Source organism: Sycon ciliatum (genome assembly GCF_964019385.1).
Source record: "Sycon ciliatum chromosome 5 unlocalized genomic scaffold, ocSycCili1.1 SUPER_5_unloc_1, whole genome shotgun sequence".
NCBI lineage: Eukaryota > Metazoa > Porifera > Calcarea > Leucosolenida > Sycettidae > Sycon > Sycon ciliatum.
The window spans coordinates 710826-737472 of NW_027044462.1; the positions used below are offsets into that span (position 1 = coordinate 710826).

General features: G+C 44.2%; 2 protein-coding genes across 4 annotated transcripts in view; both read left to right on the forward strand.

Moving 5' to 3' along the window:
• LOC135830333 (angiopoietin-related protein 7-like) overlaps window positions 1-26647 on the forward strand; it is a 175954-nt gene that overhangs the window by 22272 nt on the left and 127035 nt on the right. The window lies entirely within an intron of this gene.
• The window catches only part of LOC135830332 (angiopoietin-related protein 7-like), a 78884-nt gene that overhangs the window by 5387 nt on the left and 46850 nt on the right, over window positions 1-26647 (forward strand). Inside the window, exons 1-3 of one of the 3 annotated variants that reach the window (XM_065342596.1) lie at window positions 7380-7973; window positions 11365-11565; window positions 12389-12526. In XM_065342596.1, the coding sequence (XP_065198668.1) occupies window positions 7850-7973; window positions 11365-11565; window positions 12389-12526 (463 nt within the window). In that variant the 5' untranslated portion in view covers window positions 7380-7849. Of the gene's footprint in view, window positions 1-372; window positions 410-2249; window positions 3553-7379; window positions 7974-11364; window positions 11566-12388; window positions 12527-26647 lie in introns of those variants that run through there. The other 2 variants (XM_065342597.1, XM_065342595.1) reach the window with 2 other exon arrangements.

The following is a 26647-nucleotide window of genomic DNA, read 5'->3' on the forward strand; positions in this document are numbered from 1 at the left end:
TATGGTGGATTGCGTCAATTGTACTAGTAGAACATGTGTTTACCAAGCTATAAGTAACTTTGCCATGACTGAACCAGAGTCGGTGTAGTTAAGCTCACTTCCCCTACAAGGTAGTGAATGCTTTATGAGTGCATGTAATCCAGTATTACCGGTATAAAAGCCAAACAATTACTGTAGATTTGCTCCCTGAATTGATGCGGAAATGCGGAAACGATGCTAAAAAGAAAATTGATGTGAAAATTTGAAACTATGTTCAGTGTTTTGCAGAGTTATGGAAACAAGCTTGTGAGTGCGAGTGCTTTTTTAATCTTTACATGCATATAATTATGTTCAGTTAAAAAGGTTGTTTGCTCTTGTTGGGGTTTCCCACAGAATGAAAAGCTCAACGAAGTCCAGGGAACTCAAGAAGGTAAAATGCAATAATAATGAAATATAAAGTATGACTAACACTAGTCTAACAGTCCACCAGGGTAACGAGATATTGTACTGTAAGATAGCGCCACCTAAAGGCACAAAACCGACAAGGATATTGAGACATTTGACGACCTGGCTCCTATCTCCAACACATCCACAAAGCCCTAAACAACATACTTCAAACTGGGAAGTCTCAGGTGAGAAAAGTTCCAATGAGGGGAAGGGATGCATCGATCTGCAGGTGTGGGATTTGTTATTTCCTTACTATCCGCACTTCATGACCCATAATGAAAATACCCAATATCAGTAAGTGAGGATACAGTCTGCGAATCGTCTTGCGACATGTTGTACTACTTATCGTGTTTTGAACTAGCCGTAAAATCAGTATCTTGTTAGGTTAATGCAACCTTTCACTCCAAGTAGGCGAGGTTACGTTTACACGCAAGTGGGTAAGGCAGGGGTTGGGTATTAATGACATGTACATGTATATGGGTAAGTACATAGGTAGTATTATCAGGTATATACATGTAGGTATGTAGATAGGTAGGTATGTAGGTATGTAGGTATGTAGGTAGGTATGTAGGTAGGTAGGTATGTAGGTAGGTAGGTAGGTATGTAGGTAGGTAGGAAGGTATGTAGGTAGGTAGGTATGTAGGTATGTAGGTAGGTAGGTATGTAGGTATGTAGGTAGGTAGGTAGGTAGGTAGGTATGTAGGTAGGTAGATAGGTATGTAGGTAGGTATGTAGGTAGGTAGGTAGGTAGGTAGGTAGATATGTAGGTAGGTATGTAGGTATGCAGGTAAGTAGGTATGTAGGTATGTATGTAGGTATGTAGGTAGGTAGATAGGTATGTAGGTAGGTATGTAGGTAGGTAGGTAGGTAGGTATGTAGGTATGTAGGTAGGTAGTTAGGTATGTAGGTACAGTGGTTAGGTAGTTACTAGTTACGTGGGTAGAGAGATAGGTAGGTATCCAGCACGTAGATGGTTATATTAGCATAATTATAACTATCAACTTCTAAGCCCATATTCCATTCCGTTTTACTCTTGAGTATCATGCCAGTGGTTGCTGGAAAGACTTCAAGGTCAGCTCCGGTTTTGGGAGTCCTCCAGCTTCATTTTGGATGTCAATTTTCGGTGCCATGACGACCGTATGTGAAAAAGAACACCTCTTCACCAAAAACGAGAATCCAGACGCGATCGAATCGAGTGGAAAGACGACTTTTTGAATTAAATTTTGGGGACGATCCCTGATGACGTCATTGGTGATTCATTTGCAAGCTTAGTGCAATGCACTATAGATGTAGCAGTGCACATTTTGGAGAATTCTCATTCAAAGAAGAGAGGTTGGTCGCAATGTTTGCCCAACCTCTTGACAGATCCAGGCTTCTGTTTCCTTCCAGAAATCCTGAAGGTCCTCCCGAGGAAACTTCATCCCCATGAAAACGTTTTTGATATGCTTAATACATCTCGAGACATATGCACAACGTTTCGGTATTGAAAAATGCAGAATCTGTGCTTGTTGCTGACGATGGAGATCAAGGTTGATACTTGCATCGATAGTAAAGCTGCTTAGGATTGCAACGGGGGCTTATTTGTATTATCCTTGCACCCTGACTCCAAAAAGAGGCTTTCCTGGTTTGCGCTCACTCAACACAGATCGGGCTTGACTAATATTTGCAAATGCGATGCTTTATTTCCACGAATTCAGCAAGAGATTAGCAGTATTAACATGCCATTATTACATAGTGCTTTTCACAGTCACCCAGATCTTTGCTGAATGGAACTTGCATGTACACTGCGCCTAGTTTGGTATTTTTGTTTCGTCCTTTTGCAGGGCTATTCTCTTGTCAGAGAACCGACTCTGGTCCGTCAAGTGTATTCCTCGGCAGAAAAATGACTACACTGTACACTGCATACTGTGATCGAGAGACTGATGGAGGTGGCTGGATTGTGTTTCAGAGAAGACAAGATGGCTCAGTGGACTTTTACCGTGACTGGAATGCATACAAACGAGGATTCGGATCAGCGTCTGGAGAGTTCTGGCTGGGCCTAGATACACTACACTATCTGACGTCACAAGCTGGTAGTACTTATGAACTGCGTATTGATATGGTGTTCAAGACAACTGGAGAGAAGCATTATGCCAAGTGGTCAACATTCCGTGTTGAAGGTGAAGCTAACAATTACAGACTACACGTTTCAGGATTCTCAAGCCCTACATTGCAAGACAGAATGAGTTACCACAATGGACAGCAGTTCAGTACTCGAGATCGTGATCATGACTCTAGTAGAAGCGAATGTTCCAATGCATACAAGGGTGGTTGGTGGTATAACAACTGTCACGAAATCAATGTCAATGGATTGTATGGACGTAGTGATGGAGACGGAACTGGTGTAGTGTACGTGCATAACGGGAACAAGAGTTTGAAGTTTGTGGAAATGAAGCTAAGAAAGCGTGGATAAAACCCAAGGCACTACTAGATTCATTCCACACACTGCGCTCATTTGCATCCAAATGCAACATACTGCACGTCTTAACTAGTTTCCTCTTTTCATTATGTCTTTAGAAATGTTTAGACCTCTTTCCAAGCTTACAATTTCTTTGCAGAGAGGCAGCATGCCATTCGATTCTCAGTCGCGAGATTCTACAAACCATCGATGCTTTGTTTAACATAATATTACTGCACACATTCACTAAGTGAGTGTTTGCCATTTAATGGGCATTGCTCCAGTTCCTTCGCCACCATGAAACACATTGATCTCCTTGGAGCGCTTTCGTTTTATACTTTTTTATCAGCGAGCCATCGTGGTTTCAAGAATACGATCACTCTTTGTAATGAATGGTACTTTCCCTCTCTACTACAGCCACCCGCATTCTCTCACTAACTCTCACTAACTCTCACTAAAGACCTGAACGTCATTAACCGTCAAGCGCTATCCACTTCAACTGTTTTTGTTTTACGTGACTAATTGCTTAAACCAAACACACAGTAGAATGACTCGCGAGCAAAAGCTGACGTTCAATTGAGGGGTAGACACACTATCAAAAATGTCTGTGATATGCACGGTAGGTAAGAACTGTTTCCTGGTGCCTCTATATCTTTTATTTTGAACTATGTGTGGCTCCTCCGTTCTTACTGAAGACTGGGGGTGAAAGTTGGCACTGAGATCCCGAGTTCGAGTACTCTGATCTTCTCCGATCGTATATTCGAGTAAAAAAGGGGAAGGACAAAATGTTACGAGTTATGACTACCGTTAAGTCTGGGATAAAAGTAACTGTCTACCAACGTTGGTGGACAGTTAGGCATAACTCGTAACATGTTGTCCTCCTTTTTCACCATAATTTAATTGGATGGTGGCACCATCCGAGTTGAAGACAGAGAGTAGAGGAAACATGGAAAAAGAGAGCAATACCTACATGTAGATACTAGATATGTGCGATTAGACTGAGTCAGTAGTCCACATTCCATTCTCGGCGCGCAGGTAGCGGTATACTTGCGTCTTGAATGCCTGCATTAGGCTGCGATGGGGAGGATGCAGGAGCAGATCACAGGGCAATGCATTCCACTGGTGGAGCACAAAGTGGGGAAATGATCGCTTCAGGACTAACGGGGTAGAGGCTGGCGTCCAGGTGAAACTGGTGGCCGGAAGCGCTGGCATGGTCGCTCCGGGTTCACGGAGTGGCCAACTGCTGACGGCGAGCTGGCAGAACCGCAAGAAGTTGAGGTGGGCCCGTAATTACTTGTAGCTTGTATAAACAAGCTAGGGCAGCTAATGTCCGTCTGATTGCCATACTGGGCAGGATTGCTCCCGGTCCGATGATTCTGAGGGCGCTGTGCTGGACTAGGTCCAGTCGGCTGAGTTGGCTGGGTGACGCTCCAATCCAGATAAGTGGGGCGTACTCCAGCAGGGGACGAACAAATGCCTTGTAAACTGGAAGGATCCGGTTCGGAAAGGTCCAAGAGGGGAAGGAACGTGCAACAAAGAAGAGCACGAGCTACGCCCCACAGCAACAAAGAATGCCGAAAGTTACTGGATAAAGAATAAAGTAGTTCCACGCGACGCACGTTTCGCCGTATATGTCATGACGGCTCAAAAGGTGTGCGAACTCCAACTCGGATCGTGATCCAATCTTATTATGGTAAAAACGGGGAAAGACAAAATGTTTCGTTGTATGACTAACTGTCCACCAACATAAACAGATCATATACAGTCAGGAAATGCGACAAAATGGCAGAAAACTGACAAGGAGAAGTGAGACATTCAGCGACCTGAAATGTTATTCCAACATGTCTCCAAGGTACAAACCAATAACCTTCCAACTCTGCAGGATGAGACTCGGAAATGTCTCAGTACTCCTTGTCAGTTTTGTGCCATTTTGTCGCACTCGCTGACTGTATATGATCTGGTTATGTTGGTAGACAGGTATTTATCACTCTTAACATGTTGTCCTGCTCCTTATTTAACATAATTAAATTGGCTCACCATCCGAATTCAAAGATAGTAAATGTTAGGGATTTTGTAAGTTCAAACTTTAACCGCCAAGTTTTGTTCCACAGCAAAGGTCATCCAATCAGTCTGCAGGTGATCGCAGCACCGATCAGAAGTACTGGCTGCTGATGGAAGAATAGTGAAGGGCTTTGTCATGAGCATTGGAACACGACACCACTGCATTGGGCAACATAACTATCAGCGGGATCGTACACAAAGGAGAGAGTATGAGCAAGAATGTTGGTCTTGCGCACACCAAAAAAGAGAGGGCGAACTCGGGATGGTACTTTAATTAATAATAATAATGATAATAAAAATATCAGCTCGCATGTACCCCATGGGGGAGATCACCCATGGGGCTAACGCCTCTGTCGGCAAAAAAGAGTTAGAGAAAACGAGAAATACATGACATACACATCTTCTCCATTCTGTTATTGCAGGAAAAACTACATCAATTCCACCATGAGCCTAGGCATGAGGAATATAATATTAAGTACAGAATGTTATTTATCAAAAAGATATTTGAGTAAGCGCAGATATTTTAGGCATGATGAGTTCGTACATTGATTCACAATGCTGAGCCAAGCTTCCCTGTCTTGAGAGATAGCTTCCGCTTCGGCAATGGAAACGTTTATTGTCTTTAAGTCATTCTTGATGTTGTCGATCCATCTGGTTACGGGGCGTCCTCTGGGCTTCTTGATGTCTTTGGTGTCACGTGAAAGTCTTAGAGCTTTGTAGGATGATGAGTCACTGCCTTATCTGATTACATGGCCGAACCATAACAAGCGCCGTTCCCTGCAAGTTCTGGTGATAGGCAATTGGCTGAAGAGCTTGTATAAGTTTTTATTCGATATTATTTGGGGATACACTACGCCAAAAATGGATCATAGTAGCTAGTTTGCGGCGATGCCACGTGTCGATTCTGTTGCCGAGTGCTACTGTCAAGGTTCACAGGCCACAGTTGTATAATAGAACCGGAAGGATAAGTGTGGTAAACATAGGCAATCTAGATAATATAGTGTGTCTCTTCCAGGCTATAGTGCCAAACGCTTGATTAGCCGCATTGATACGGTTCTCGATTTCACTTCCAGATCACAAGAGACTTCCAAGTAGTTTCGTCTTTCTCCATGCGTCATCATCCTTGGAAGGAGTTACAAATTGAGTTTTTTTAGATTTAATCTCAGGTCATCCTGGGCGAAAATTGGCTCACATTTCGCTGCAGCGGCCACCACAGCATCACGATCAGTGTCATGTATTGTGGTGTCATCTGCATACTGTGAGAAATGAGTAGGCCGGTATGAAGGGGAGGTGCAGGCTTCTCTCACCTGCCTCATCGCACCTTCTGCGTAGACAATTAACATGGCCGGAGACATCGAGTCTCTCTGAACCACGCCGATTTTGGTCGAGAAGGGAGCACTGAGCTGCCGGGCAATCTTCACCCTAGCTGTCGTATCGGAGACTAGCAATTTCATCATTGAGGTGGGTACACCCGAAGCGGCCATTCGATCAAGCGCCTTGCCATGGTTCACTGTGTCGAATGCACCGCTGCAATCTAGTAATGCTGCCGAATAGTTCCAATTTCCTAGCAAAGCTCTCTCACACAGAGACCACAAACAGAAAACCCCATTAGCCGTTGAGCGACCAGGTCTGAAACCGGCTTGTGACTCGTCCACAAATTGCTGAATATTGGTGCAATTCTCTTTGTGATTATGGTTGTAAGGACTTTCCGAACCACTGACAATAGCATTACTGGTCTGTAAATCTTCGGGGCTCCCTTCGGTTTGCCATTTTTGTATATTGGCACAATACTTCCAGTGGTTATGTCGGCTGGGCAGTGCTGTAATTGGCGAATGACACTGAAAAAGGAGGAAAGCCAACCAGCTAGAATGTCAGAACCTGATACTTTAAAAACAACTAATGGTACTTGCAGATGACGTAATGGTACTTGCAGATGACGTAACGGTACTTGCAGATGACGGTCGCAGTGATACGCTTAGTTAGCCATGGAAGCAAAGACTCATTGAAGAGGTAGCCAGTGATCTTGTAAAACCCGCAACAGCGTGACACCTTTTCAGATGTTAAAGCAGTATCTACTGCTACTTCAAGGACTACTCTGCGAGAGTTAATAGTGCGTAGCAATGCAGAAAGATTCAGCAGGTCTACTAGGACTAGAGCATTTGGCAAAAGCCAAACCTGGTACTCAGCTAGATGTTTCAAGATGCTAATAATGATGCTCTGCATGACTTTAGATTTGAACCTTCATGTGCAGTGCATATCCGTCCTGCTTTGTGGGAAACTGGATATCTACCATAATGAGTATAGGTTTTTTCGGCAAGAGCGGGTACATGATCACTACCCCAACAGGATTTGCGTGATCAAGAGGGGTAAGCAGCAGCATTCGGCCTTGTCCTTGCCATCTATCGAAGTCACACCTGGCTATCACTACATGACTGTACTCTCACTAACACCCTGTGTCCTCAATGTAGTCTATCAGTATCGCCTTTGCTTAGCCCTCATCTTCGCGCCTTAATCTTCGCGCCTACGATGCGCCATTATGTTTGCCCCCTTTTCGCGCCTAAGATGCGCCATGTTTTTGCTACAAAAGGGTGAAGTTCACTATCTGTTAGCCATTCTACATTCTCAATCTTCACTGACGAGATCCTGATGATCGAAACAGCTGCTGTCTGAAGGAGCAGAGTACCAACTGAAGTGTCGTTTTGCTGATGGTGTGCTGTGGAAACGTGTTGAGGTCGGCCGGAGAGCGCAACGGTGTGGTGTGGTGGTTGATAAGAATCAGGATTTGCGTGAGATTGATATTGTCGTCGCTGTGAAAAATCGGTATTTGAAACGCCTCCAAAATCACCGTTTGTTGAGCTGATTGACCACAACGAGCCATTTCTACTAATTTTCTAGATAATCAGCTGAACGCTGATCGAAGGTGAAATGAGCCTGCGGACAACTACTAGTCTCTCTTTATGGGTTGCATTGTTGTGGGTGGTCTCGTTTCGTAGTGCTCTCTCCAGGACCGTCCTTTCAGGAGAGCACCCCAGTACTGGAAATGGAACAGGTGAGAGCATTACTACAGTACAGTAAGTATCGTTTATAAAGTGACCGGATATAATGATATACCGGTTATAGTGATAGAACACGTCAAAATCAAAATCAAATCAGAAAAAATACAGCTAAAATATCACTATATACACTATTATCGGCTATACCGATATATCGCTTATTGTAATGGCCTTCAGGAAGCAAACCATATCAAATGTACAGGAAAATATCGCATATAATGATCAAGAGTGATCTTTCTGCATGCTCTTGTCCATTTCTGGCTGTGTTGCCTCTCACGATGATGTTGCCAACTCACGTACACAGCCACTCATGTCTATTTCTGGCTCTACGCAACTCGTTGGACACCGAAAACGTAGATCTACGATCTACGTGAGCACGGATCCAGCTCAGGCTTTTTTTGGAGAACACGCTGAAGAAGCAGCCATGCCACATGATGTATCGAAGTTCTAGTACATGTACAGTCTGTACTCGTACTGCACTGCCATGCACTGCTCTGTGTCATGCACCGGTACACAGTCCGCGGAGCATGCATGCACTTTCAGCATGCATTTTCCAGCGTGTACGCATCATTTCATGTGCAGTCATGTGCCATGTGTCGGTCAAACATGCAAATCGGCTATAGTGATGCACCGGATATAGTGATACATTTTCGAAAATCAAAGGGGCACGTTATATCCGATATTTACTGTATAACGATGTTAATTTTCGTCATTGAACCCAAAAGAATTTTGTCTATGGACTGGTTGGACAGAGTTGCACTCTTGAGTATCACAACCTTCTAAACTCTTCCTTAGCTATTGGCAAACTCTTTGTAAACTCTTGATAATCTCTGGGTTTTCTTTCCAGTGAGGTCTTTTACCTGAATGGATTAAATGCGCTGCAGTGTTTTGTGGCTGAAAGTACTTGTAATTATATTCGTTTGTTGTGCAGTTGTTTTACTTTTTGAATTCTCAGTCTGCGGACAGAACTGTTTCATCCTTTGTACTGTTTTTACTTTGGAGCATTTCGAGCACTCTTGGCGGGGTTTGCAGCTCTTTATAAAAATTCTTTGCTTCACGGAAACGTATTAATTTTCATTGCGAAGAGCTGCGCTTCGGTCCTCTGAGCTGTGCTGAGGAGCTCTAACAGAGCGAAACAGTTGCTTTCCACAGATTTGAGTATTATGCTCCCTAGCAGTCAGCAATGTCGTTAGGTTCAGCACTCTTACCTTAGCGCGAACCCTTGCCGCTCGCCATGTGCAACGCTCACTGCTCTTGGAGAATTTCGAGCACTCTTGGCGGGGTTTGCAGCTCTTTATAAAAATGCTTTGCTTCACGGAAACGTATTTCATTGCGAAGAGCCGCGCTTCCGTCCTCTGAGCTGTGCTGAGGAGCTCTAACAGAGCGACACAGTTGCTGTCCACAGATTTGAGTACTTTTTGTATATTTATATCCGCGTACCAAAGCTTAATATGAGGATTTTGCGAGCAGAATGCTGGAATCCATGATAGCAATGATTTCGAGAGCATAGTCAGTCGGAGCGTAGTGGACCCTGGCTAGCGCCAGACGACAGCGTTTGGTTGTTCTAGATGTGGTCAATGCACCCATGCTGAGTTAGTGTCAACTAATTACTTGATTGACCGAGTCTCTTCTGATTGAACCTAGAAACTAACGTTGCGTTAGTTCCACGGGGCAGGTGACTGGGGAAAGCGAGCGTCGACGATCATATTCATGATATTTACTGCTAGCAATTGTAGAACGTCGTTATTATTATTATTATTATTATTATTTCACAATCACGATGACATAGTGCCAATAAGCATGTGATGCGGGCGATTTTAACCAGCCATGGTGGGGACAACTGAGAAAAAGAAGGAGAAGAAAAAGAGAAAACAAAACAAAACAAAAGGAGTACTATAGGAACCTGGAGAGAGCAGTATGAAGATAAGGCTAGCAATGGAAAACAACGAATTCAATTCAATTCAACTTAGGCGGGGGCAGAATGGAACAAAATGCAGCGAAGGTGTCACGAGACTTTACCTCCTGCGGAAGCCGAGACCAATGAGAATAGGACTTGAACAGAGGGGATTTTAAAAGGATCGATGACCTGGCAAGTGGGAAATGGAGAGAACATCTAGTACGCGAGCTATTATTGAACCAGCTTTTAAAAATGCGCAAGTGCATGAGGAGGAGCAAGTTGAAGCTTAATACGGTGAATGAATTTGCATGCCGAGTGGGGAAAGCGTTCTGAGAGAGGGGAGGAGGAAGCCAAAATGTATAGCGTCTGAGAGGAGGTCAGAGGGGGCATGCGAAATATTAATCGAAGTAATTTACGGTGGGTGACTTCTAACCGATGCATAAGAGCGGAGGATAGACCGGAAGACCAAACGAGAGAGCAGTAATCAAACAAAGGAAGAACATAAGAGTGATAAATTTGTATTCGACAACCATGGTGTAGATGGGAGATGTGAGGAGAAATGCAGCCTATCGCGGAGCAGACTCGCTTTTCAATATAGGTTACGTGCGAATCCCAGGACAAGTGTTCATCAAAAAATATACCAAGGTGTTTGTGATTTTTAGTTATTTCTTACAGGATCAGTAGGACATACTCCCGTCATTAAAAATATGATTATTTTTGAAGCCTCGCATTTACCGGTTTGTAGAGCTGATTGATCACATTGAGAAATTCCTAACACTACACAGTTAGATGACCAACTGAACACTGATGGAAGGGCAAAATGAAACGCGCGTCAACTAAGCCGTTCTATACCCCTGTCTCTTACTCTGTATGTAAACATGGTAAAAGTTCACCTTGGGTTCCCAGTAAAAAGGCAACGCCTGTTGGGACTCCCCTAGTAACATAATAAAATCTACTACTACTACTACTACTACTACTACTACTACTACTACTACTACTACTACTCTATGTGGGTAGCATTGTTGTTGGCGGCCTCCTTCAGTAGTGTGGCTGCAAGGAGCGTTTCTGCAGGTACCCACTCCAGTGCTGAAATGAAACAGGTAGGTGCATTGCCAATGAGGTTCCTCAAATAGGCTCTATCCTACTGCACCGACTTGAACCTTACAAGTCGTCTGGTCAGAAATCTTTCGCTGTTGAGTATCACAGCCTACTATACTCTTGCTGTACCGTTGATATGACTGTCGCCTTCAATGAAAATGAATGAAATGCAATATCACGTTTGTAGCGGAAAGAAAATACTCCGTTCATTTGCTTTGCGAGGATTCAACAAGAACAACATACAGATTGATCTCATTTCTGTTCAAAGTTGTCTGGTGAACGCCTAGTGCGTGAAGCTCGGAGTTGCAATGCATTATTTATTCTCTTTGACGTACAAATGTACTTTTTGCTTTGCAATGATTCAATTTTTCTTTATTTTGTTTGCCCGTAAGGTGATACTGAGTCGTGTATGGCACGAGTTCTTCATCTACTACCATTTACCGCTCTTCGTCTCAGCATCCATGATACAGAGGCTGTGCTAATTGGTTTACGTCACCCCATTGATCAGCTCAACTCCGCAAATGCTGACAGAGCACCACTATCTGCGTTCTTAGGTGGACGGCAGAATGCTGATTTGCTGGTACAGTGTCTGAGTAAGTTTCTGATGATCACCTCATTCCATTTTTCTTCCGATCCAAGGAATTCCGAGGATTATATACAACCATAGATACGATGCCATGTTTTTACGAAGTCTCCAACTCGATGTTCGTGTGTATGTCGTCCTTTCACGGCAGCAGTTACGCAGATCTCATTCACCAACAGATAACCTCATACACGAAACTCAGAAGAACATTCGAAACCCGCTGAAGTCTGTTGTATCTTCTATATGATTTACGTTCTAGGAGAGGGAAAATAGCACTATTTGCAGTGCGGACCCGACACACTCTGTGCAGTTATTGTATGCGCACGTTACAAGTTCAATATCCGTTGAAGCTTTTTGCATTGCCTTCTTTCGGATCATTTGGTATGGTATGGTATGGTATTGATTTATTTGAATTCGGTATCTCAACAGTACATTGTACAACTTGGGAAGATCCGAATGACATAGATACATAAACATAAAAGTGGAGAAGGTGCTACAGCTGATCATTTTATCGCAGGTTGTGGGACTAAACTAATACCAGTATGCAAGTACACAAGAAATAAAAGCTGAATAAATACGACTGCATGACATTGGAGAAAAGCACCAACTAGAGCAAAACAAAGCGACGCATCACTCATTGAAAACATTTTCAAAAAGGAGCTGTTTTAACCGGGTACATTGTGGCCCGTCATTAAGAAGGCAGGCAAGATGGGCTTTTTTATTTTATTTAGCAGAACACCAAACTTGTGTGTTCTTCTGTCGTATTAGAATTCTGTTCATTTTTTTTAACTTGTTCTGACCACATTTTGTCTCGTGATTCTTGGTTTATGCAGGTGGTCAGCTTGAGCAATGTCGACAAAGTCCCCAGTGTAGCGATGCTGGGAAGTGCATTTTGACACGTTCTATGCAAGGGAAAGGCTCATACACTTGCAAATGTGATGATGGTCATACTGGACAGTTTTGCCAGACAGGTAATTATTAATTTTTTTTTTAACTTCTTTTTGGGCACAAAACCAATGATGATTTTCCCCGGTGATCAGTGACCATTGTTGGGATGCAGGCATGTGTAATTTGTGTATTTTCGTTCGCTCTGTTTTAGGATAAGCAAACGCATTGCATTTTCTACTTTTACTTGTACAGTTGCACGCGATAAGAGATCAAGTGTTACTAGTATTTTATTCCCGTAGCTATGCAGAAGACGTTACTTCAGTAACGTCTGGCGCTAGCCAGGGTCCACACAGCTTTAATTTGGTGTTTGTTTGTTTGTTTGTTTGCGTCACGCCTGGCGCTATCCGTATCTGTCCCGTACCGTACCGTACCATCAAACACAGCTAGCTGGCCACATGCAGCTGGCCGCAATATTCAAATATTATTATTATTAGACACAATCTCATAGCATGTGACAAGCATAGCTAATGTAGGGACAGAATCCCCTGAGACAAGGGCGTTGAGCCAGCCATGGCAATAGTAAGCTAGGAAAACAAAGCAAATATGAATTAGAGCAGAAAATGAATGGAAAATTACAAAGAAAAACGATTAACGGAAGTGAGCACTATCAAAATTCGTGCATCACCCAGGTATTCGAGAATGTTCTTCGATGATAATTATTGCGTCTAGTTCAGTTGTGATAGTAGATCTTTAAACTGACCAATAGAAGAACAAATTTTCAGACCGTATGGTAATGATAACCAATGAGAGTAGCCGGAAAACAAAGGGGACTTTAGATACTGGGCTGACTTAACAAGAGGCAGGATGAGCGCGTTACGGGTTGTGCTTGTCGAAAACCAATTGTACTTCATCATGTGTGAAGGGGTTTTATGAAGAAATATTTTATGAACCAGTGTACAGAGATGGTGCTTATGACGAACGGAGAGAGGAGAAGTGTGTGCAAGTCGATAAAGGGCATTCGAAGGAAAACATCGATCCTTGTTGTAAAGAATTTTAAGTATAAATCTATGGTGGACTTCTAATTGGTTCAGAGTTGTGTCAGAAAGGCCACACCAAGCGGTATCGCAATAGTCGAATATAGGGAGAATATAGCACTGATAAAATAATAGTTTACACTGGATAGGCAAATTAGTGCAATGTGGTTGTAGTACCCCTAATACTGAACTGGTTCGCTTGCATACATAGTTGACATGTGCAGCCCAAGAGAGTTTGCAGTCAAACATCACACCTAGATGTTTGTGCTGAGTAACAACACGGATAGGCATAGTCGAGTCAGGGAAGTATAATGGTTGTTTAGGAGGGGATGAAGAAATATACATGGCTTCTGTCTTGTCTAAATTGGGCTGGAGTTTCCACGTTTGCATCCACATGACAGTGCTGTTGATGCGATGCTGCATGGTAAGGAGTAATTGTGCAGGGGAGGAATCAGAACAGATAAGGCCAGTGTCATCCGCATACAAACTAACATCGGGGACAACTGAAGGCAGGTCATTAACGTAAAGCAAGAATAACAAAGGACCCAGAATGGAACCTTGGGGCACTCCAGACGTTACAGGGAGGGGATCAGACAAGAAATAAGACAAGCGAACAGCCTGAGAACGAGCAGACAGATACGAGGATATCCAACGCAAGGCAGCATCCTCCACCCGGAAGGTGACCTCCAACTTGGCAAGTAAGCCACGATGCCAAACGGTGTCGAATGCCTTAGCCAAGTCGAAAAACACCATTCCCACATGCTCCCCACAGTTCCTCTTTGTCGCTATGTCTTGGACAAGTCGAGTCACCTGGTACTGAGTTGAGTCACCACGGCAGAATCCCGACTGAGCTGGTGAGAGAGCCGGAGCGATGTGCAGGTAGAGGGAATCGAATACAATACGCTCACAAAGTTTGGAAACTGTGCGCAGCAGAGAGATGGGGCGGTAGTTTGCCGGGCAAGCACGGGAGCCTTTATTCTTGTAAAGCGGTGTCACGATGGCGGATTTCCAATCCTGTGGGAATGTACCAGTTCGAAATGACATATTAAAAATAATGGCGAGAGGATAGGCTATTGATGGTGCAAGAGACTGCAGCACTTCATTCGGGATCCCATCTGAGCCGGGAGACTTTCCACATTTCAGGCGCTTCAGATATTTCCGAACTTGAAACGTAGTGACAGTGATTGTACGGAACGGAACAGATATGAAAGGCGACTGGGACAAAGGGGGAATGCGCCACGAAGGATCATCAGGTAGCCCAAATGAGGTGAACTGAGTGTTCAGAACATCAGCTATGCTCTTGGGGGACGTGGCGACCCTACCGTCGGATGCTATCATCGTTTGGGGCATGACACGGCCGGTGTAAACGCGAAAATGGTTCCTCCGCGAAAATGGTTCCAGGCATACACCGGTTACCCCCTGGAACCGTTTTCGCTAGCGAAAACGGTTCCACCCTAGCCGCGAAAACAGTTCCTCCGCGAAAACGGTTCTTCCACACATTTCCTGCATCTATGGCCCTCTTGGAACCGTTTTCGCGGATGGGGCCTCACCGCGAAAACGGTTCCAGCTAGCCGCGAAAACGGTTCCTCCGCGAAAACGGTTCCACACATTTCCTGCATCTATGCCGACTATGGACCGTTTTCGCGGATCGACATGCATCCGCGAAATCAGTTCCCAATCATGAGTTGTGCTTTCGGTTTTTTTTCTTCAAAACGTCCTGAAGATGTCTTCTCTTGGTGGTAATCGGGCGTGTTACGACGAAGTCTTGCAAGCGTTGCTTGCAAACGCCTGCCTCGTTTCCTGCGGACGCGAAGAGGCGTAGAGCAATAAAACGCTTTGCAGTCAACTTCGTCTTGGATCGTGGGGTCCTTTTTCGCCAAACAGATGAAGGCATACCACAATGGATCACAGACGACGGCCAACAAAAGGAGATCTTGCATCCATGCCACTCGCATGATATGTCTGGTCACCTTGGCCGTGATAAGAGAGGAGGAAGGTCTGTGAGAGGTGAGTAACTAATATTACTTGGATTTATTTATTTTCAGTCTCAAATCAGTGAAAGTCGAGAGGATGGTAGTGTGTGGTGTAAGTAAGGGAGTTAGTGCACCACATTTAATTATTATTACTTTCAACCGTCTTCATGAAGGCCCACACACAAAACTGACCACAACTGACAAGGCTTCTGTTGGCATATCAGTACAGTAATTGACCCGGATTAACTCACTTCATATACATGTAAGCACGCACCTAATTTTCCACCATACATGACTACAGACTTTCAGCCCGGGTTGAAAATTCTCATGTTAACACAGCCTAAGGCCCGGGCTCCACTGCAGCTCCGCTACATGCAGCGGAGCAGCGTGGTTCCACTGACACTCGCCATTCGCGGTACCGCGGTCGTGCTCCACACTTTTTGATCACGTTTCATTTGCCTGCAAGTGCAGTGCTTGAACAAAGGAAAATTCAAAATTTAACATTTCCTGGCATTTTCAGGAGGTCACTATGGATACATTGACGGTAGCAAAGTTTGTCCAGCGCTGTGTGAACTGGATCACGGTTTGCCAGTGTTATCTTGCTGCAGAGTGTTGGAGTGTTTTGAGTCTGCCTTGTCCGTTCTGCCGTTATGTCACGCAAGTACTGTTCTCTATCTGACCTTTTTTTGCAAATTATCTGTATGTGCCCAATGCGTTCCACTTGTGTAGCTTTCGACTTCGTAGTTTTCGGCTGTAGTTTATTAGTAGAATAGTGGTGCATACAGTCGTCCCTCTCTAATCCGGCACCTTTTGCTACGGCGTTTTCTGCTGGATTAACGAGGGTGCTGGATTAAGAAATCCTGCCCTCTGACCCGGCCCTACCCAATTGCATGCATGTATCACACGTCAAAACGCAGGGTTTTTCCGTGTCGACCCAAGTATATGGTGCACGGCTTTATATTCTCAACTGTTCTCCAGGAATACACAGTGATAAAGTGATAAAGTAAAACAGAGACCATGTTCACATGTACTCTTGCACACACACGCACACACACACCTGAAAATTGGCAGGACACTACTCCTTGCTAAAATAAGAAAGTATGGTTGACTGCTTAGCCGTTGTCTCCTGGACAACACTGACCCTCTTGAGAAGGCCACGCAAGCAGTCGACATCATGCAGGTCGCACGTTGTAGTTAGTTGTAGAACGTCAGTACCGTCGGTCAGTGTCGTAATGTTATCTCATGAGCTGATTGTTTAGTAACTGGTGGTGTTAGTGGACAGTATAGCGTAACTTGTAGTTCCTTGGTCTTTCTCTTTGTATAAATTGAGTTAGGGTTCGGAAAAGTCCTAACAACCAACCGAACTGAACTCTCCCGCGCGAGGTCGAGTACAGTTGTCAACTGAACTGAACTCTGAAGTGGCCCTGCGCGCGCGGCACTGACCAGACTGGCCTAGCCTGGCCTGGCAAGGAGTGCACCTGTACGGTACGCGATTTACGAATGCCGGATTATGAAATCAAACTACGTGCAGTTTGAGCGATTCGTTTCAAAAAGTCACTGCCGGAGGCGGAATTCAAGTGCCGGATTAAGATGTAGGAATTGACCGAAAAAAATCGGTTTCATCAGAAAGTGCGCCGGTTGGCAAGGGCTCCGGATTAGAGAGGGACGACTGTACATGTATTTGCTCGTATTACAGTCATGTACAATTATGTATGTCCACGGCTTTTAACACTCAGTAAGTCTACGTCAACTATCTGTACAATGTCATGACTGTATACATGTATCATTATTACAGTACAGTATACCCACTCAGCGTTATTTGCAATAATAATAATTTGTAAGAAAGGTTTGCTCCCCACACTGGAGCTCGCGCTATTCCGCCGACTTTACTTGACACTTGACTGACTCACGACTGCCATCCAGAGCACACGAGAAGTCCATCCGTTCTCACCGTCCAGGAGCGACACTGACTCACGCTGCTATCTGGTGTTCACGAGGTGTTTGTGGCGCTGGAAATGGAGCGTCTCCGTAAGTTTGTATCCCTGGTGATGTTTGTGCCTGGAGAGCACTATATAAGTGGTGCTCTTCGGGCACAATCTTCCTCAGCCTACTCAAGCTCAACTGATGAGGGGTGAAATCCTCGAAGCACTGTGTATTGAGCAGGGAGTGGTGCTTTCTTGCTGGTTTGCCGAGTCGAAGGTTCGATGGACTTCTCGTGTGCTCTGGTGTCAAGTAAAGTCGGCGGAATAGCGCGAGCTCCAGTGTGGGGAGCAAACCCTTTCTTACAAATCATCGCCGAAGTCGCAACCACTACTTCGTAATAATAATATTAATAAAAGTAGCGCTACGGAGATGTGTTGAAGCTAGGTGTCAGGACGTCGAATGTCTCAGTACTCTGTCAGTTTTGTGCCTAGTTGTTGCACTTTCTGACTGTATATAGTATCTAGTTACAGTGGTGGAGAGTTACTCTTAACTTGTTTCCATATGTCCTTTTCCTTTCTACTTTTATTATTGGCTCAATACCCGAGTTTCAAATAATATTAATAATAACTCTAACGAGTTAACGAGGAGAAATCGTTATACAGAAATCGATACATAATAATACTGTCCTATTGAGCGTTGAGAATAAGTGAGAATCTTTACCTTTGGTACACATAGACCAGTAATTTTTTGGGAAATTATATGCGCCTCGTTAGAATAATGGCTTTTACAGTACTGTCCTATTGAGCGTTGAGAATAAGTGAGAATCTTTACCTTTGGTAACTACACATAGACCAGTAATTTTTTGGGAAATTATATGCGCCTCGTTAGAATAATGTCTTTTACAGTAGTCTTTGTAGCATGCCCAAAAGTAGTTTGTTGTTTGTGTTTCCCTTTAGCCGACTTGTCCTTCCTCCGATGTGGATGGTGTGGTAGTTTCGGCAGACTCCGCTCAGCAAGGAGCGGAAGAAGCTAATGTAAGTTGACCTTGCCCAATGCGTATTTTATGCCTACTTGTCCTTCCTCTGATGTGGATTGCATGGTAACTGGCGCCAAAAAATGGGTACAATTGGTGGGTACCTCCTCGTGGTTGTACCTGGTAACCATTGTAGCACGCCATAGAAGTCTTGAATGCATCTATCGTGTGTTACATTGGGCTAAATCCCACCACTTTCTTAGGCTTTCACTTTCAGCCAGTGATGTGCATTTGCTTTGTGCATATTGTAGTTATATGATTCTTAGGTATGTGTATGGGATTGAGGCCTTTGGCCTCTGGTTGGTGGATCTGATCTATCTTCCCCACCGTTTAGGAGCTGCATCTGACGCCTGATCACGGGGCGGTGGCGTCCCACGGAAGCGGAAAGGTGGTTCTTGACCAGTGAGTTGTACGACTCCTTGTTCTTGACCTGCCGGTACGCGAACCCGTCGAATTTTTTATTAGGTATGTGTATGATGTGCTTCTGTGTCTTCTGACTGTAACTTTATTTTAACTCTGAAAGAGCAGATTTGATCCTTTATGACTCCTTCATTTTCGACACATTCTCTGTACTGGACACATTGTTGCAATTATTCTATGTAAAATAGAAGAAAAACACTAGGGAACGAGTTATGAAGCGATTATCCACGACTGTAACAAGATATTAGGCAGAAAGTGCGATAACAGGGCACACAACTGACAGGCTACTGAGACATTCAGTTTTGTGCCCTGTTAGCGCACTTTCTGACTGCTTATTATCTTGTTACAGCCATGGATAGTTGCTTCATCACTCGTTCCGTAGTGTTTTTCTTCTATTTTACATTTGTATCCGAGCAATTACTGTACACTTCCTTTATATTTAAACTTGGATACTGAGCCAGTTATAAATGTAAAAAAGAGAAGAAATACATGAGAACGAGTTATGCAGCAACTATCCACGACTATAATATTCTTATTCTTTGTTTAAACTGGTGTCTTTCTTTATTGGTAAAGTACGGTTTTCTACTTCTATACGTTTGAATGGCGTTGTGACATGCATAGTCATGTACATGTATATCTGGTGTGGATGCATGTACATTTTACAGAAGGGTGTATGCATGTACCGTAATGTCGTGTATTGTGTATCAGGCTTATACTTCAACCAGGTATTTATTTGTATGTCAGCATGGAAACCAGTCTTCTATTGACTATACAAGACAGGCTTTTTAAATACAAGACACTAAAGTATGCACCCTGTACAGGTGTCCATAACCCAGTGGGTGTTCATTGGGTGGTATACATGTACGTTCACATAAGACCAATTTTAGCAATAATCAATGGAAGACAATCGCCTTTCCAGATTCATCACATTGTATAGAGCTAATAACAACTACTACTGTAGTAGAGTCGGCGTGGAGAAAGCAATTTTATTAGTGCAATAAAGAGTATAATAGATGCAGACATGGCCAGACAACAATAATTCTAAATCAAATTTTCGGCCAGGAGCCATCATCAGGATTGAGGAGAAAAAACAAGTGAGGTAGACCTATAACAGGCAACACAAAGTGGAACGAAATTACACCATACGTGATAAAATTGCACCATCCTTTCGGCGCAGGCACACATACATACCCATGCACATGCCAAAAACACTGAGACACCCACTCATACTCACACCAACACTCACTCACACAAGCTCACACTCCAAATCACACCCAAACACGTGTAACTAAAGACACACACACACACAAAAAATACCAATATGCCTGAAAACAAGGTGTGAATAGTGGTGGGACTATGACAAAAGAAAAGGAGATGATTCCGTCGCCAAACTGCACTTACACTACAACATTGTGCTGAACTACCGGTATATTATAACAATGGCGTGAACAAGCACACATGACAACAGGACAGGACAGTGGCAACAGAAACAATGATCATCATCCTATTTTTCACATTGTCAATTGTCAAGCAACACCCAGCCACGATCACGGTTCACCTTAGGATGGTGTCTGGAGATGTGGATTGCCTCCCTTATCCGGCGGTTAACGTATGACACTTCCGTTGCGAGTATGGATGGTGATGTGAAGGGAATGAATGGCGCTGTGGATGGATGTTGTAGTGGTTGGTGCAATGCGCAGTGCTCTCCCCAGGGCTTCTGCGGTGCACAGGCTCTCGCTTCTCGGTAATGTTCCTGGACTCGCTCCCTGACACACTCCGTCTCTCCCACATACTCCTCTCCACACATTAATTCTTGTGTCCGGATAAGTCATTCGGACAGCGAAAGTCACAGCCGCAGACACACACCCTCACCCACACACAAAGCAGGTAGCGTGATTACAAAGCTATGCATGTGTCGCCGACAAAGTTACGAAGGTAGAACTTGTTCTCATGACGGCACTTGAACACCAGCTCTGACCTCTTGTAGAGGGAGCGGGTCCCAGGCAATCTCTAGCTTTCTGGCCAGACACAGACACAGCCAAGATGTTAGAGTATGGTGCAGCTCCACTAAGTTCTTCACGTAGGCGTACAACATACATGACTTGAGGAGTTCTTCACGTAGGTGTACTGCATGGATGGCTTGATAAGTGCTGACGGTGATTCACATCCAGAAATCAAATCCAGGTCTCCATACTTCAGCTAGCCATGTACTGAAGTACTAGCTGTACAGGTTAATATCTCACAAATTATGCTAAATGTCTCGGCCATCTGTATTGACTCTCTATTGTATAAGCGATACGAACGCTGTCGATGATTTGCATCTACAAACCAAATCGAGATGTCCATCAATGTTCAGGTAGCCATGTACTGAAGTACCAGCTGTATAGGTTCTCACAAATCCTGCTAAATGTCTCCAAGCCAAGTGCCAGCAGTACAGCTACTGAAAAATTGTAAGGTCTGAGAGGAAAGCCATAAAATAAGAATTCTCACAAACTATAATTATTTATTAATTATCTCGGCCATCGCGAGTGATTCTCTACAAAGGCAATGGAAAGCAACAGTCACAAACTCTCATAATACCTCGGCCATCGCGAGTGATTCTCTACAAAGGCAATGGAAAGCAACAGTCACAAAAGTCTTCGAATAGTTTCTCAGTACTGGAGCAGTCAAGGATGTACAGACTGGAGCCTGGAACCGTTTTCGCGGATGATCCCAGTTGCTGCAGTCCGCGAAAACGGTTCCACAGTAGACAGTGGTCGCAGTTGCCTGGAACCGTTTTCGCGGATGGTCCTACACCAGAAAATTAATCCCTGAAACCGTTTTCGCGGCTAGCCCGGCTAGTCATACATCAGAAATTAGTGGGCTGTGGATTCCAGGGGGAAACCGGTGTATGCCTGGAACCATTTTCGCGGAGGAACCGTTTTCGCGTTTACACCGGAAGTGTGCCGCTGTGCTCGCACAAACTGAAAGAGTGTAGGTCGATTCGGTGACGTTAGTGATGCTTGGATGGAGCGTATATATTGACGATGTGCTTGCCGAGACAGGTGCTTTACAGCATTCCTTTGTCGGTTATAAGCTGCATGATTTACTGCTGTCGGATATTTTTTTGTACACACTATATAGATCACGCTTGCGTTTTACAGCAGACCTGAGCTCAGCAGTAACCCATGGTGGAGATTGCATGCGGGGTCGTGGAGATGTCACAGTGTGGGTGGCTCCGAATGAGGTGAGGTGACGACGGAAGGCGGACTGGAGCTCACAATCAAAGTGATGAAGTGCGTCATTAACATCAGTGTACGAGTTCAAAGAGGACCAGTTGTAGCCAGCTAAATCAGCGTTGATTAATTGCCAAATGTGCGAAGGTACTTGTTTGAAGCGATACAGTGAAGAGGGAGGACCAGTGGAAGAGTTGGGGAAGTAGTTCGAAATAGGGGCGTAACATAAAGTGCAAACAATCTGTTTATGGTCAGGCATAAGTAGAAGGTAACGAGCGGGTTCTGGGCCAGGGGGCGCCCGGGTCCCAAAAAATGGGGTATTATTGAAAAATGGGGTACTAATAGTACCCCATTTTTGCGGTGAAAATTATTTTTGGCCCGGTTTTTTTGCGGATAAAAATATGTGCCAGGGGGTGCCCCTACCTAAAAAAAAGGGGGCATTATTGAAAATATGTATTGGGGTGTTATGCTCTACCCTAAACAATAAGGTAATATGGTGTCATGATTATGTAAGTATAAAAGGTGTGTTCTTGAATGATGATCCAGTCAGTTTCAAGTTGTTGTGGTGCAGTGAAAATGGATTCTGAATTTGAGATCCTGTATGCTTATGTACGTTCAAAGAAGCAATGTGCGCTGGAGGAAAAGAAGAAGAAGAAGAAGAAGAAGAAGAAGAAGAAGAAGGAGATAGAGGAAAGTGAAGAAGTGTGTTATCATCGTGAAGAACAAGTTGAGCATGCTGGTCATAGAGTTTGTTCTCAGTGTGGATTGGTAATGGCAGACATTTACATGCCCGAGGTAAAGTGGAGAGAGCGTTGTACTAGCATAAAGACCTACACGGATTCCGATCGCATTCAAGGTGTGAATCGTCATCTTGTACATTTTCTCAACAAGATCGAGTTCACTTTGCCGCATGCACAGTTTCACCCTGTTCAAGAGGCACTGCAAGCAATGAAGAAGTCCAGCAGCTATAAAAGCATGAACTATGCAATAGCATTATCGTGTATACTTCATGAGGATCATGATGCAGTGCGCACACTGCGTTCTTCTTTACCGCGCAGTAATGTATCATGGTTGAGAAGCAGCCGCATTACACAACCTCTTCCATCATGTTTTCCACTGATGTTTCTTCTACATCTCATGGAACACATCAAGGGTCCTCTGTCCGCTAGACAGCTGAACACTCTGAAAGTTAATTTGTCCTTGATGCCACCTGCAGACCTGTCCATGATGCATCTTCTAATAGATGCCTATTGTTGGCATGACTACAGTCTGGAATATTTAGTAGATCACGTGACCTCTCTCCCACCTGATCTTGCCAACATACTCTATCAATTTACCAAGACTGCAGTACGTCATCAATGTTAGCAATGCGTTGGAGATTTACACTCTCGGGAACCTGTTCTGAGACATGGTCGAGACACGTTCAGTCATGACCGAGACATGTTCCGACAGGTCAAGTGCAAGTCGTGCTGTGATTGGTTAAATCTTATCATCTGCTCACCGTGTCCTCTGATTGGTTGATTCTTGAACAATTTCACCGTGTTCTCCAAGGTCGTCACCTCCCATAGGATGTTATTTCAAACTCGGCGGCGGTCAAAAGGGTATATATGTGCAAGCACAGTCCTCCATTCACTCACAACTGCCTTTGTTGTTTCGTTGCTCAAGCCTTCTCTCTCTCTCTCTCTCCCTCTGGATCTCTCTGGATCTCTCGTGACTGATATCATGATGGTCACTGATGCTGTTGTTGCTGGTGAAGATGTTGTGGACTGTTTGGGTATTGACCCGTTCGCTATCAAGACGATAAAGAAACCCGGTCTCTACAAGCGACGTGCTAGCCGTAATCCGAATCTGGAGCCTCTGCCTAAGATCAAGATGCCATCTCCTCGTCCTACCATACTACCAGGTGTCGCCACCATTATTACGGATGGGGCAGCAGAGTGTGTTCAAGCAATGTACAGCAAGACCGCCCACGACTATCATGTTGCTCCTGGCACCGATTTCTACTATACGCGCGGTGATTTACCGGGCATGCTTGTCAATGGCACGGTATGTGAAGGTCGCTTTGGTCAACTTAAGCTGTACGTCCAGGCTTCACAAGACGATCTCATTCAATTCTTCCTGAAGACCTCAACACCTTTGAGACGTGCCGTGAGATCTCCACATATCAACAGGATACGGAGTAACATCTTCCCTGCAATGTACCAAGGGAAGAGTGTGACTGCTTTGTATCTCAAGCCAACCAAGGGTATACCCAACTTCCCGATGAACGAAGAGTGTCAGCTCTATCTGCATCCTTCCACTATATCTTTCAACAGGGAGAAGTGCGAATTCAAGGCATGGCTTTCGGCAATCCCCCTGATGTTTGTAGACTCACGGCTTTGTGAAAGGGATCACGACACCGTGCAAGACCTTCCCGAGGCTGAATTGACTCGACTGGTGATTGCATTCCTCAAGAAGTGGAGCACTGCTGACAACGTGACTGCTGACATTGCGTTTGACACAACGGTGGCGGCGGCAGCGTCTCTCCCTGACACCCTACCGGACAATTCACTGGACTTGAATCTGCTAAATGCTTAGTCTATCTTACCACATTGATTGATCAGAAAGACTTTATATCCTAACCCTTTTTTTTTTTTTTTTTTTTTTTTCATGCTCTCTTGCTCTCTCTCTCTCTTGCTAACATATCATCGCTTCATTAGATTACCACTAGCACACATGAGTATCATAATGATTTATTTGAGAAAGAAAATATTTCCTATCATAATTAGAACAGTGTGTGTGTGTGTGTGTGTGTGTGTGTGTGTGAAGATGGCGTACTGGGCTACGCATTTCCATAGGAGTGATGGGGAGGAGACTTCCCTCAAGCACATGCAAAGCATGCAGAATGATATTACCGAAATACAATCAGTTGTGGGGAACGATGACACCGAAAATACCTTGGTTTATGATGTGGAGAAACTGAAAGAGGTGAAAGCCGATGAGAGCAAAGTGGAAGATGTGGAAAACAGATCTACGCGCTACACAGATCAAGCCATAGCAGCTGATGAGCTGCACGTGAAAACAGATGGATCCGTGTCCATGGATGCTAACCTCGACATGAACGAGCATTCCATCTGTAATTTGGCGTACGATGATACAGGTCGTCCCTCGTTAATACATAATCTCTGGGACTTGACAAATGTTATGTATTAACGGGGTTTATGTACTAAACGACATTGTACATAACTTGCTTGTATACCAGAATTTTTCACTTTTTTCAACTTTTCTGAGTATTTCTTGCTGCCATGACTAGGGAGCGAGATATTCTTGATTCCCTCGATTTAACATAAAAATTATGTTATAACGGTCACAGTCAGCGAAGATTCTACAGTTGACATGATACATGCCCAGCGGCGCCTGTAGTCACTCGAAAAAACAACAGAGCTTTGTCGGTTTTTGATGTGCGCTCTGATTTCTGAGCTAATTGCGTCCACAAGTAGAAACTAGAACACGATGTGCCTCCACTGGAAGGCCAAAAGAACAACAAATTACATGTATGTACTATTGAGGTAGGTGGCATGCGGGTACGGAGAAATGTTATGTACTAACGGGGTTTATGTACTAACGAATTATGTACTAACCGACAAAATTTGTATGGAAGTGACCACGTTTCGTCCGGGACTTGAGATTTCTTATGTACTAACGGGGTTTATGTACTAACCGGACTCGTATTAACGGGGGACGACCTGTAGTTCTTTGACATGTGCTGTCCCTGCCGGTTGGGTCAAGAATGAAATCCAACAAGCATCATCGAGATTGCAAACTGGTATGGACACTGTGCGCAAGATGAAAGGACCTCGTGGTGATCGGGGATTGGGATGGCTTAGCGGAGGTGGCATGCCACTGAACTCTGTAGGGAGAAATGGTGACATCTATCTCGATGCAACCACGCTCATCGTGTACAAGAAATTCAGCTCGAAATGGATGGCGTTTGGTCGGCTTAGAAGGTAACGAGCGGGTTCTGGGCCAGGGGGCGCCCGGGTCCCAAAAAATGGGGTATTATTGAAAAATGGGGTACTAATAGTACCCCATTTTTGCGGTGAAAATTATTTTTGGCCCGGTTTTTTTGCGGATAAAAATATGTGCCAGGGGGTGCCCCTACCTAAAAAAAGGGGGCATTATTGAAAATATGTATTGGGGTGTTATGCTCTACCCTAAACAATAAGGTAATATGGTGTCATGATTATGTAAGTATAAAAGGTGTGTTCTTGAATGATGATCCAGTCAGTTTCAAGTTGTTGTGGTGCAGTGAAAATGGATTCTGAATTTGAGATCCTGTATGCTTATGTACGTTCAAAGAAGCAATGTGCGCTGGAGGAAAAGAAGAAGAAGAAGAAGAAGAAGAAGAAGAAGAAGAAGAAGAAGAAGAAGAAGAAGAAGAAGAAGGAGATAGAGGAAAGTGAAGAAGTGTGTTATCATCGTGAAGAACAAGTTGAGCATGCTGGTCATAGAGTTTGTTCTCAGTGTGGATTGGTAATGGCGGACATTTACATGCCCGAGGTAAAGTGGAGAGAGCGTTGTACTAGCATAAAGACCTACACGGATTCCGATCGCATTCAAGGTGTGA